Below are 13,320 nucleotides of genomic sequence, written 5' to 3' on the forward strand. Positions count from 1 at the left end.
TGATGTGTATAAGTGTGCACCTACCTGCTTGGATGGCAGTATTCTATAAATTTGAATTCACAGAAAGCACTTAAATTTAAACAACCTATTACAGAATGAGGGTATTAGTAGCTGAATGTCACCACGAGACAGACAATTGCTGGCTCTACTTCATTCTGTACCTCTCTCTCCTTATTAAACAGGTAAGATAAAATCTGGCCATTTAACAGATAAGCAAACTGTACACCGCCTGCCAGCAGACACATACCTTACTTTGACTATCGGGACGCATATTTTTAAATCAACAAGGTCTAGTTTTTGTGTTCGTCTCTTAGTCCTATAGAACAGAAAGGAGCAAGCAGTCAATTACGAATGTTCTCTCCTTTGAACTTTACTACTACTACTACTTAACATTTTTAAAGCGCTACTAGGGTTACGCAGCGCTGTACAATTTAACATGGAAGGACAACTTTAGTCATTCATTTTTATTGGCAAAGATTGATAAGGAATTTTCAGCCTATTTGTTGTATTGGTGATTACTCTCTCTACAGGATGGAATGGTATGTAGCTACTCCAATCCCATGGAATGGGGAAATGGGCCACATTTAAGTGGTTTTGTAGGTGTTGAAATAGGGCAAGCAGCGAAAGGGAACACTGATCACTGTACAAAGTGTGTTGCTGGTGGTTTGATAAATTAAAGAAACAGTTTAGGTGCAGTCACTGTTTCTCATTGTGGTGAATAGGCATTTCCTCTCTCCTGCACCTGGAATAAGCTACAGTAAACTAATCTTGCCTTGGTGAAGGAAATGAATCACATAGCTGAAAAATGATGAAAAAAATGGACTGATTGAGTTTTGGAAAAGTGCTCTTCAATTAGGATTTGTGTGCACACTGTTCTATAACACTGGGCATCCAAATCCCATGGCGTGCAACCCAAAAGGGGATGAGGCCATGGGAGGGGCATGAGCAGATAAGGGACATCCTGAACATTTGTGCACAGTGTTTTATAGAGTACTGGGGATGCACACCCAAATTGGACTCCTTGAATTGCACCCAATATCAGCAGGTGTAAGACCTGGCACTCAAATCTGAGCCCAAGAATCAGCGCTATGCGCAATTCTATAAAGGACGCTCAGCACAGAGCAATCTTTATAGGACATCACAGAGCGACAATTTTTTTCTGGCACTGATTTTTGAGCTTCATTTATTGAATCCAGCCCTAAGTGCTTAATGTGGTTTAATAAAAAGGACCGCTTAATGTCTTGCCATCTTTTTCTAATTAATTTCATTTTGGTTGCACATCTTTGTGTTCCTAATGAAATCAATGTGCATTCTCTTCTGCTGTGTTGATCTAATTATGCAGTGTTCTTCTGTTTTCATTTTCCTTTGTGAAAGGTGGTATTCCACAACCTGCTCTAGGTGCAGGAAAAGGTAAACCAAAACTCTGCATGATTTTGTTGCATTTGACTGTTTGCAGTGTTGTGCTAGTATGCATCTGTTAATGGCAGAAGCATTGGTATGTTCATGAAAATAAAAACTTGCATTTGTACCATGCCTTTTATCTAAACAGTATCCAAACACGCACACCACGTTTAAAACATGCATGTAATAATCTCTAAGGAAGCTGGTTTACACTTTCTTTTGTAGTCTTCAGTGTAAATAACAGTTTCCTTAATAAAAGGAGAGTCGTACCACTATATTGTAAATCAGTGGCCTTCTCTTATTTTTAAGTTGATGCCACTCTGGATCTAAATGAGCTGAAGGAAAGCCACCAAATATCTTCCTATATGGGGCATCGACACTGCTGACCTGTGTTTGTCAATGACAGCCATCATCTTCAGACTTTTCGTTGGTGGTATCCTCAAGAAGGTGTGCATTTCCAAATGCATTCTCTTCATCTATTCAGAAATACCTTGTCCTTCAAGCATATGGCTCTTCCTACCATCCATAAGTACTTAAGTAACACCATACTGAGAAAAGACCAAAGGCCCATCAAGCCCAGCACCTGTCCCTGACAGCGGCCAGAAAATCAAATACTTGTTTCTAGGATAAGCAGCATAAAATCTGTTTTACTCTTTTGGTATGTTGCCAAGTACTTCTGACCTGGATTGCCCACTGTTGGAAACAGGATACTGGGCTTGATGGGCCTTTGGTCTGTCTCAGCATGGCAAGGCTCATGTTCTTATATTATGTCCTGAACTTGGTAGAGAGGCAGAGTAGCCATTGGCCCCCGGGCCTTGTATTGAACACTGCAGTAAATAGTAGATATAATTAGTCATAGAGAGTCCATGGAAAACTGAATATTGCTTTGATTTTCAAGTTTGCACTTTATTTGATATTCAGCCTTCAAAGCGATTCACATTATTACAAATAATAATAGAATTTAAATGAAGACAGAACATAAAGGAAAGATTTTGATTCTGTTGCCCTCTACTACCCACACTCTTCATTACAAGACCATAGTGGTTTTGCTATACATTTAGGAGATTTGATTAAAGTGGTGTGGTAGCTGTATTTTTAAGAAAGACTATCTAAATTAACTACCGTATAACACAAATTCTTGTGACCTAGCTTTGGTGGGTTAGGGTGGAAGGTGAGGAAGGAGACGTATGATCATCCCTGACATTTTCGACCTCTCCGACTAGGGTATGCATTTGGGGGGGGGGGGGGGTCTTTTACTAAGCTTCGGTAGCATTTTTAGCTCAAGGTAGAAATCAGCTGGAGGTAAAACCTAGATACCCATTATATTCCTATGGGTGTCTCTGCATTTACCGCCAAATGATTTCTACTGCAAGCTAAAAACGCTACCACAGTTTAGTAAAAGACCTCCTTGGTTTGGAAAATTTTATGTGCACTAATAAATCTCTGTAATTTGGAAAAAAAAATCTGAAATATTTTCCTTACACACCCCTCCTGATAGTGTATAACATGGCCACTGACTTATATTTCTTCCAAGCAACTAGGAAAATGTAAGGGTAGAAGAGACCATACATATGCAGAGAACTTAGGGATGAAAAATAGTTTCAAAAAGTGAAGAAAAATGTTGATACGACAACTCTAGTTTCCTGTATTTTATAAGTTAGTTCTGCACATTCTTTAGAAACTTACAAAAAAAAGTGACTGGTAGTTTACTGTCATGGGATTGGCTCATTTTCATGTACAAACATAGTCCACAAGCTAATCTAAGAAAATAATAGAAAGAGTTGGTGCCGGGCAGAAAGATGAGGATGTAAAGTGCATATGGAATTTTCGCCAGCTGAGTCGAGTTAGAGGACTTTGTAAGACAGACATATTCATCTATATATACTCTGAAAATGTGTCAAGCAAGAAAGAAGATTGTGGAAAGCCCCATTACAGCTACAGTCAAACTTTCAGTGAGACCTTGAAATGGAGAAGTAACTTTTTGTGCATATAGCACAGGGAAAAACTATATAACCCAAGCTAAATTTGGAAATATTTTTGGCTTCTCATAGCTGTGTCTGGATAGCACCAGAATATATATATATATATATATATATATATATATTTTTTTTTTTTTTCAGCACTCTCCTTTTCCCGTCTGTCTGAGGAAGAGAGTGGGAAATTAAATGCACCTTTCTCTGGATAGGAGATCCTGGATGTTATCAAGGCATTAAAGCTTCATAAGTCACCAGGGCCTGACTGCTTCAGTGGAGAATTTTAAAAAATTTTCAATCCTCATATAGTGGGGCTTTTACTATCTTTTATGAGCAGGCTGTTAGTGTACACGGATTCCAGCCTTAATAAGCCAGGCACTTATAACTGTGCTACCAAAGCCTGGGAAGGACCCCTGTATTCTGAATCATACAGACCTATTTTGTGACAATATTGGCCAAATGGATGTTGCTGGGGAGCAGGTGAGCTTTGTGCAAAGAAGGCATGCTGTGCTAAACGTGTGCAAGCTACTTTTAGCTATTGAACAGTGTTGCAGAACAACTACTCCAGCTTTCATCATCAGTTTTAATTCTGAGAAGGCTTTTGATAGGGTGGAGTGGTCATTCTTATTTTCTCTGCTCCAAGTCCAGCAGCTAATTGCGTCTTTCTTTTATTCACACAGGCAATAATATTGCCTCTTAGGACAGCCATAGGAGTAGCCCAAAACAAGAAAGCATTCAAAATGTGTGCTTCATTAAAATGGGCAAAATCCTTCCATTTCTGAGTGAAATATTTATGAAAGGTCACATCAGAATACAGGACAGCAAGAAACCTCCATCTTCCTCCACTTCCATCACACAAACCCCCCACCACCCAATCCACCCTGACTGGAAATGGTCCGTCACTGCTAGAACACCTAGTTCCACTGCAGTAACCAGAGGAAAAAGAGACTTGGATACAAAAACATAATCTATTCTAGAAAAAGCATTATGAACTTTGGAGAGATGTGTAAAATATTTTTCCTAAGGTTATAATACCCTCCACGTATCTACTAAGTCCAAATACCTAAGCCAGATCACTAACCCATAGTCCGAGCAAGGGTGAGCCTAGCTAGGACCTGCCGTGGAGTCTAGCTGTGGATCTAGGACAGAATTTAAATCCCCCAATAAACTCTTATGCAAATGCAGAGCCTGGAAATTTCCTATAAATTTGGCCAGCAGGGATTTAAAAAACATATGAAAAGACTCATTTGGAACATATATAGAAGCCACCACTACAGGCATAGCGTGGAGGGTACCTCTATTATAATATACCACCCATCTGGATCCTTGAGCTATCCAACCACCCTGGAGGATTCATTTAAAAATACAGCAAAATACCATCCACCCATCAGGGTGCCCAGCCCCCACCCAAACAAGCCACTAACTCACGCAAATACTAACCAACCCCCCACCACATTCCTAGACTCACCCACTCTCAATTCCATTAGTGCCCCCCGAAAAACCCCAACAACCCCCTTCCCCTAACCTTCCCCCTGCACCCACTGCTCCCAAATACACACCCCACACTCTCCTTCTACAGTCATTGCTTTATTCACCCAGCAATACTGTCCCACTCCCACGATCCAAGCACACACACATACACACATCAGTCCAATAATAAGTCCATTACTGTCCAGGGCCAGCCGTGCTAGCCACCAAGTACTGGCAAATCTCCAACATGAAAAACCAGTACATGCAACTCAAGTCCACACTCCACTCCATGGCCCTGCAGGAAAATCCGGACACTCATTCAGGAAGAAGTCAATCTGCTTGCAGAAACAAAGCTAGTCTAAGGGTCAGCAGCAGCACCAGTAGGCCACTCATCAAACCACTGCGCTACCTGCACTTGAGCCTCCTCCACCGTGACAAAAACATGAGCTTTTCCCTCATGAAACACCAGGGTAGGGTAAAGCATTGGTTTAGTGTTGCCAATTTTGTACAGATGTCAGCAAAGCGTCTCCTCTGTGCCGCCACGTGCATCGAATAATCTTGAAATAACAGAATGCACTGATTTCGGTAAACCAACTCCTTCTTAAAGCGATATGTGCACATAATGTGTTCTGTCACAACAAAGTTAAAAATGCGAGTGATCACAATACCAGACCTCATGGTGCCCTCCGTCCTCCGGCCCACGCAATACACCTGCTCAATATGTATGGGGCCTAGCTGGTCATTCTGGCAAATTTCTCTCACTGTCTTTTAAGAATTTTGGAATGCCAACAATGCGTATACTATTTCTCCTTGATCTGTTTTCCAGGTCATTTAATTTATACATTGTAACCAGGCGCCTCTCTTGTGCAGCCAGGGATAGAACAATCTCCTCTAACCACAGGCTCCCGGTACAATGAAGAAACAAATATCCACCAGTAACTTCAAACTCAAGGACATTATTCCATGCAGGTTTCTAGTACACAGTTCCAACAGCAGCATTCCCCTTAAATCCTAAGCACCTATAAGCCACCTGAAAGTGTGTGGCCAGTAGTCCCCTTTAAGCAGAACGCTCTTAGCACATGTCAGGATTCAATATAGGCTACAGTCAGCTTGAGTCTAGGCTCTTTATCCAGTGCACCATAAATATTAGTTCAATTCCAAACAGCAGCAGTCCATTCAATTCATCATCATAGTTAACTCACAAAGCAGCAGTTATACTTCTATTCTCTTCACCCTCATAATGAGCTCCATATTTTAGGGACTTCTCACACCCAAGGGATTCCCCCTGCAACAGCTTCACTAGTAGGGTCAATACTTGAGGGACTTCTTCTTACCCAAGGATTTTCAGCCTGCAAATACTTCCAAGACTTCAGTACTTTAGGGACCTCCCTGCCCAAGGGTTTTCAGCCTGCAACTGCCTCTCAGACTTCAGTACTTTAGGGACCTCCATGCACAAGGGTTTTCAGCCTGCCAATACTTCCAAGACTTTAGGGACCTCCCTGCCCAAGGGTTTTCAGCCTGCAACTGCCTCTCAAACTTCAGTACTTTAGGGACATCCCTGCCCAAGGGTTTCCAGCCTGCAACTGCTTCGCGCCTTCCTTGCTGCTCTCCCTGAACTGAACTCTGAGACTCCTTCCCAGTCCCACCTGCCTAATCAATCCCTGGCTTTTGCACTCACAACCAATCATTCTCCTTTCATTAGCTTCTCTACACACCCATACCAGCTGAGTTAAGCATGAGCCTAATGAGGAGCTCCTGCACACAGGGTTTCCTAGCTCTCTTGCCCCCTAGCAGCAGCCAATCTACACATCCTGTCAGCTTATTCCCTTGTCTTCCCCTATTGCAGCTAGAAGTCCAGTCCGGGTTCCTCATCTCACCCCCTGGCTCCTTGCCTGCAATGCCTTCTGGGACTTGTAGTTCAGACTGAAACTGCCTTAACCCAACTATCCTGGATGTGACTTTATCACAACATGCAGGTAGTTATAGCAGCCCGAAGCTTAGCCAGTACTGCTGTCACAGGTATAAATGTATCTTCCATCTCGCCCACCCTTTGTTCAACCGCTGTAATTCTGGTATTAGATTTCGCCACCAAGGACTGCAGTGTAGCATTCATAATGTCCAGTCGGGAGCCCAGAACCAAGACCACAGCATCAGTGAGCTTTTGAAGAAGGGCATCAGTCACCCTCGATGGCTCTTCTGGGACCTCTGCTATCTTAGGCTCCCCCACCACTGGGGAACTGATTTTCTCCTTGTCCTTTTTGCCGCCTTCCAAGACATATCCGCTGCAGTTTTCAGCACAAATGTGTCCACTCACTTGCACAGAAGCTCGATGTGTGGTGTAAATCCCTTAGAAATGTAGAATATCACTTGATGGATCTGGTGGGAGGTAAGCTAAGAAGCTCAGCTTAGGAGAAACTCAGCTTCCTCACTTACTACATCACATGACTCCCCTGTGTTCCTTTTTAAGACTTGTTCCTGCTGCTCTATGCAAGTTACACTCTTCTGTGTCTTTGTTAGCAGTTTTAAAGTTTATAAGGGGCTAGCAAAAGGTCACAGGGAGTTGGAATCACTAAATGTGTTGACAGTGGTGGTCCAAAGAGCATGTGGCCACTGTTTAGCACTCCTTATATTGACGTATTCAATATCTTTAGGTGCTTACCACCCTCTATAAAACCAAAGATTTGAGAAGGAGCAATCCAATCAAGGAATAGCAAAAGAGGAAAACCTAAGAATATAAGTTTCTGCATTTTTACATATTATCAAGTGCAACTTGTAGCACTGAGAAAGGTTGCTTGTTAAGTATACTGATTGAATTTACAGTGTAGGCACCCATAGGAAATGTGAGGAGAAGCAAGGTTAACCCTCTCCCCACCCTAGATTGCCCCTGCCTACATCTTCCCTTCTCTGAGCCCCTGCCCTGCTTCTCTTTTAGAGCAGCAGAAGCCAGCAAAAATGCTGGTATTGCCTGTGAGCTATCATGTGTTTACAGGCCCTGCAGCACCCAAACCCTCTCTCTTACATGGAAATCCATGTGAGGTGCAAGGTCCCACCAGATTTGCTGCAGCAGATTTACACCTATCTAGAAGACATGTAGCACTGAGGTAACAGGCTTAAATTGAGGCATGGCAGTGATAATCTAGCATCTCTGACAACTGGGTGCCAGAGGCAGTTCTGTACATTGCCTATGTCTAAATCTGGACCTGGGCAAGATATCTCAGTTTTCCAAAATCTGTGGTAGCTGGGCATTGGCTCCTCTATGAGGGACTGACAATTATAAGGTTTTTTTTGTTTCAGTAAACTGAGAGCAAGTTTCAAAGCCATTTACATGAGCAAACACTGACTTATTCTGAGTAAATTAGCATGTATGAAAACTGACCTCCTCTGAGCAGCTAAAATGTGGGATATGGAGATCACAGCATGCATGTTTTTATTTCCACTACAAAGGGTCATTGCTTTCAGCGTGATTAAGTCAGGGTGTAAAGCAGCAAACATAATTTTTGAGTGAGGCATACATTTGTGAGTGTTTTGTGTGTAGGCCATTTTTAAAAGGATATATGTGTTATTTAATCCTCATTTACTGCCTGCACAATCAACAGGTGCTGTGAATCAGAATGCTTTTAATGCATGTCCTTCACCACTGCTAATTTTTAAAGAGGAACAACACATGTTGTTCCCTTTTGAAAAGTGATTGCAATGCATGTCAGCTAGAAAGTACCTGGGCATGCTATATATAAGGCAAGCTGTTCAGAATTACTCCCTATCTTGGTTTGTGATCACAACTGACCTCATTGTTGATTGCTTTTGCCTGTTTAAAAGTCACAGTATAGGATTTGACTTATTTTTCCAAGTGTTTTTTTCAAAACCAGGTTTCAAAGGTGCATCATACTGATGATGTCAAACAATCAATGTCAGTAGCTTACTCCAAATAATCTCTAATGAGTATTTAAGGGTTTTAGAACACTATATCCCTGAGGTTTTTATTATATTTTCTTTCACATTCCTTGATATACTTTCAAATTATGACAGCTGGTGTCAAGTAATTTTGAGGAGCTGAACAATCTGATACAAATCATTTTTTCTTTTATATTGAAGAATGTATATAATAGAGGTTATATTTACTTGAAGTAAGTTAGTTGCAAATACTGTTTGAGGATAAGGAACCTTCTCAGTGTGAAAAGAGCAAATGATTTTCCTAAGTCCTTTGCACCAGTTTATGCTCCACAATCCAAACATATGTCATGTTAAAACTCTCACCATATGCTGAGTTTGCAAGCCATATGTCCAACTGTGAACTGGGTCAAAGGGAACATATTTCTAGATATTTAATGAAATGGTAATCCTGAATGCATTTGTGACATATATGATATTGAATGAGAATGGAAACTAAACAAGATTTTTAATTCAGTTCAGGAAACATGGAAGATTTAAAAAATCATAATAGGAAACCATGCCCATAGTTTTGAAAATTCATTAATTCCAGAGGCTTGGACTTCCACTAGTTGAATAGTGGGTAAATGCTTTCATTTGGAGGAATAATGTCATGGCTAGAGCAGCAGAGTTTGAATCCCTTTGACATCTTTTGTGCTACTGGGCAAGGCCTCCATTGTCTCAGATAGTAACTTCGATAGTAAGCCCTCTGGGAAATACCCTACAGTACCTGAATGTAACTCACTTAAACTGCTTAAAACGTTTGAGCTAAATCGAAATCCACTGGCTTCTTTTCTGTTTGTTGTTATAAGAGGACACTCAGTTCCTCTTTTACCAAAGCACACAAGGGGTCCTTGTGTGGTAATGCCAACAAAGCCCATTCACTTTGAATGGACTTTGTCAGCATTGCTGCGCAGGAACTGCTAGAGTAGCTTGATAAAAGAGACCCCCAGTCATCAGATTCCAATTATACTTTCTATTTTCAAGCTCCTCTTGTTACTACTAAGGGCCACCCTAGCGCCTGCTTCCTGCTCTCCATGTTCGTTCCAGCATAGAGGACCTTGAGGGAGATAGCTTGGATCTGGCTGACACTGCAATGGGTTCTATCTACAGTCTACAGCATTGCATCGTACTCCGAGTTCCATAAATTCAGTATAGCCCAGTGGCGTACCAAGGCGGTGGGGGTGGTCTGCCCCGAGTGCACGCCGCTGGGGGGGGTGGGGTGCTGCACGCGCCTGTCCTTCATTCATTCCATGCTCCCTCTGCCCCGGAACAGGTTACTTCCTGTTCTGGGGCAGAGGGAGCATGGAACGAACGAAGGACTGGTATAGCCTAACCATATGTGTGGCTTTCCCAAGTAAAACCCCAAGCACAGTATAGCAATGCAGATACTACTGAGGAGGAACAGAAAAAAAAACACCTGCCTTTTCTTTACAGACACAGAGGACCCCCATTCATGCCATAAAAAAAAAGAATATGCAGACAGAAATGTTATAATAGGACTGTAATGTCCTCTCACTGGGGGTTGATTGGTATGCATTTTAAACCAAAGTAGAGAACATCACTATGAGAAGACTCGGAACTCTTGAATAAAAATCTTGTTTAATACAGTAATTAAACAAGGAAAAATAACTTACAGTTTAGATGTGCTGGACAACAGTTTTGTTTTGCAAACTGGGAGTCTGTTCTCAACCAGCTCTCCCTCTCAAGCAAAAGAAGCTGGGAGATTTTCGGTCACACACCAAATAGCAGTTGTGTTTATACTTTATATTGGTGAAATCTTGATAGTCATAGTAACTTGAAAGGATCATACAACAAAATACAGCATAGGCAGTTTAAGTTCAAAGAGGAGATATGCTGCAGACTAACTCTTACAGACCCGATGGAGAGAGTAGGGGGGGCACCTTGCCCAGCAAGCTTAGAGAACAAAACAAGCTACTAGAAAGAGTTCCATAAGACATAGAGAACTGGACTTGTGCTCTGAAATAGCCTATTAAGGGAACTACAGGATTACAGGGATTTGTAGTCTTATTGTATATCCTATCATCTGCCTCCATGCAAATAGAGGACAGAACAAGGACACAAAACAAAATTGACAAAGGCACCTGTTTTTGCTTATTTTATAAAGACAACATCGGTGCTTATTTGCCTTTAGAAAATAAGCAAAGAGAATGCACACAAATGCAATTATACAAATTTACACCTGTCCTGAGGCAGGCATAAATTTATAAGTATCTTGTGGATAAGCACATCCCTACTATAATAAAAGGCACCTTTAACATTCTGAAGCAGACTCCGTGGCTTCAAGTGAAGGGTTCGTTAGGATCGTTAGATTCGTCGCTGTGTCACCATCTCTCTCGGCCCAGCCCTCGCGCCTCTGATAGGTCCACCGCCCTCGACGTCATCACGTTTTGACGTTGAGGGCGGAGAACCTATCTGAGGGTGGGGCCGACAGAGAGGGTTACAGAGCAACGAACATGAAGAAAAAGAACCCCTTCACTTCAGCCATGGAGTCAGCTTCACGTTGCAGGTGGGTGGCTGGAGGGGAGGGAAAGAGAGGGGGCAACTACCCTGGAACAAAGAGGGAGGGAGAGAGGGGGGGGGGGCAACGATGCTGGAACTAACTTGGAGGGGGGCCAGACGGACACAGAAACTGGGATGGATGGAGGGAGGGAGGGAGGGAGGGGGAGAGGTGGGGGAAACGACCCTGGAACAGGGTGGGTGGGAGGGAGGGACAGCGGACCCTGGAACTTGGAGGGGGGCCAGGTGGACCCAGAAACTGGGATAGAGGGAGGGAGGGGGGACCCAAAAACTGGGGGAGGGGGTGGGAGACGACCCTGGAACTGGGTGGGTGGGAGGGAGGGAGAGCGGACACTGGACCTTGCAGGGGGGGGGGCGGACCCTGAAACTGGGGGGGAGTGGGCCCCTGGCACACACTCTCATTCTCACACACACATACACTCTCTCGCACACAGTCTCACTCTCTCTGTCACACACACTCCCACATTCACTCTTGCTCTGTCACACACACTCACACATTCACTCTTTCTGTATCACATACTCACTCTCACACACACTCTGTAAAACACACACAGTCCAAGGAAAACCTTGCTAGCGCCCGTTTCCTGTCAGAAACGGGCCTTTTTTTCTAGTATTTTATAAAGCAAGCATGTATATTATAAATCCATCCTAATTTCAATGCCTTCACACAGCAAGCATATAAGTACACTTGTTCTTGGTATGCATTGTTTTAAAACATGTATGTAGCCATATAATTTTAGAAAAAATACCTTTTTGTCAAGTACAAGAAGCTTTACACCCAGAAAACACTTTCTAAACTGACCTCCATAATTTCAAGTCTACATACATTATTTTCTGAAGAAAGCCTGCCCACAGCTAAGCAGGTGCAAAAGTCTGCGGGTACTTTGTACTTGTGGCACATGCACATATGTTATTTTCTTGGAGCCTGTGAACCTAGGATTAGTGAAGCCTGTAAAGAAAAGAGCCCAATCTCTCTCTGGTACGCCACTGTAGCCACTTATTTGTAGCTTTATCAGAAAGCTCCTCCAAATGTCTTACACTATAATGACAAATAACACAATCTATAAAGTCACCAATCACATTACAACACAATAAAAATAATATATTAAAATCATCAATAAAATATCAAATTTACATTGTGATATTAAAGAACATATCAGAACATCCATCACTATCAAAACCCAAAGAAAATAACAACATATCAAAATAATACAGCACAATCTAATCATTATCATAAAACAATGAGCTCTCTCATATTGGCTCCCTGATAAATAAAACTTTGACTGTAAGAGTTACATCAGTCTTAAAATCAAAGGACATTCACCTATCATGTTCCAAATTCTTTATTAAATATTAAATGATACAACACAAAGACATAAAACAATAAATCCCATCACCAGATCAACAAAACAGAAAACAGTGCGGCAGCAATGAGAAAAAGATAAACACAGCAATACCTCACTAGTGGTTGGGTCATGTAGATGCAGTGCTTTTTTTGTAGAAAAAAAGGTGCCGGTACTCATTATGGGCGGGGTCACCACATATGGCTCCACCCCTATGATAGCCACACCCACATTAACCACACCCCCTACACCAGCCATGGCGCATATAAACAGACATCATTGAAAATATTACAGTACTATAGGAGAAAAAAAATATCGTATACCCAGTGCAAAATAAGACAGCCAATGTAAATTCTCAAATTGGACATATTACAAACACTAAAATGAAAATAAAATTATTTTTTTTCTACCTTTGTTGTCTGGTGACTGTTTTTCTTTCCATATTGGTCCCAGTCTGTGATTCTGCTTTCCTTTGTTTTCGCTTAACTCTTCTGTGCCATTTGTCATTTTTGTCTACTTTTTCTTTGCTTTCTTCAATATTTTTCAGGCTCTCTCTGTCCAGATTTAATTCATTCTTACTATCCATTCTTTAATTTCCTTCATCTACCTGTGGCTTTTCATCTTTTCCTCACCCTTGTTCTCCCCATGCCCTTCCTTTTATTCTC

General features: G+C 42.0%; 1 protein-coding gene across 3 annotated transcripts in view; it reads left to right on the forward strand.

The window, feature by feature from the left end:
• The window catches only part of NRCAM (neuronal cell adhesion molecule), a 231,993-nt gene that overhangs the window by 162,599 nt on the left and 56,074 nt on the right, over window positions 1-13,320 (forward strand). Inside the window, exon 25 of one of the 3 annotated variants that reach the window (XM_030215841.1) lies at window positions 1,375-1,410. The exons of the other annotated variants lie outside the window; for them this stretch is intronic. Coding sequence (XP_030071701.1) covers window positions 1,375-1,410 — 36 coding nt within the window. The remainder of the gene's footprint in view (window positions 1-1,374; window positions 1,411-13,320) is intronic. 3 annotated transcript variants of the gene reach the window in all.

This window comes from Microcaecilia unicolor, chromosome 10 (assembly GCF_901765095.1).
Source record: "Microcaecilia unicolor chromosome 10, aMicUni1.1, whole genome shotgun sequence".
NCBI lineage: Eukaryota > Metazoa > Chordata > Amphibia > Gymnophiona > Siphonopidae > Microcaecilia > Microcaecilia unicolor.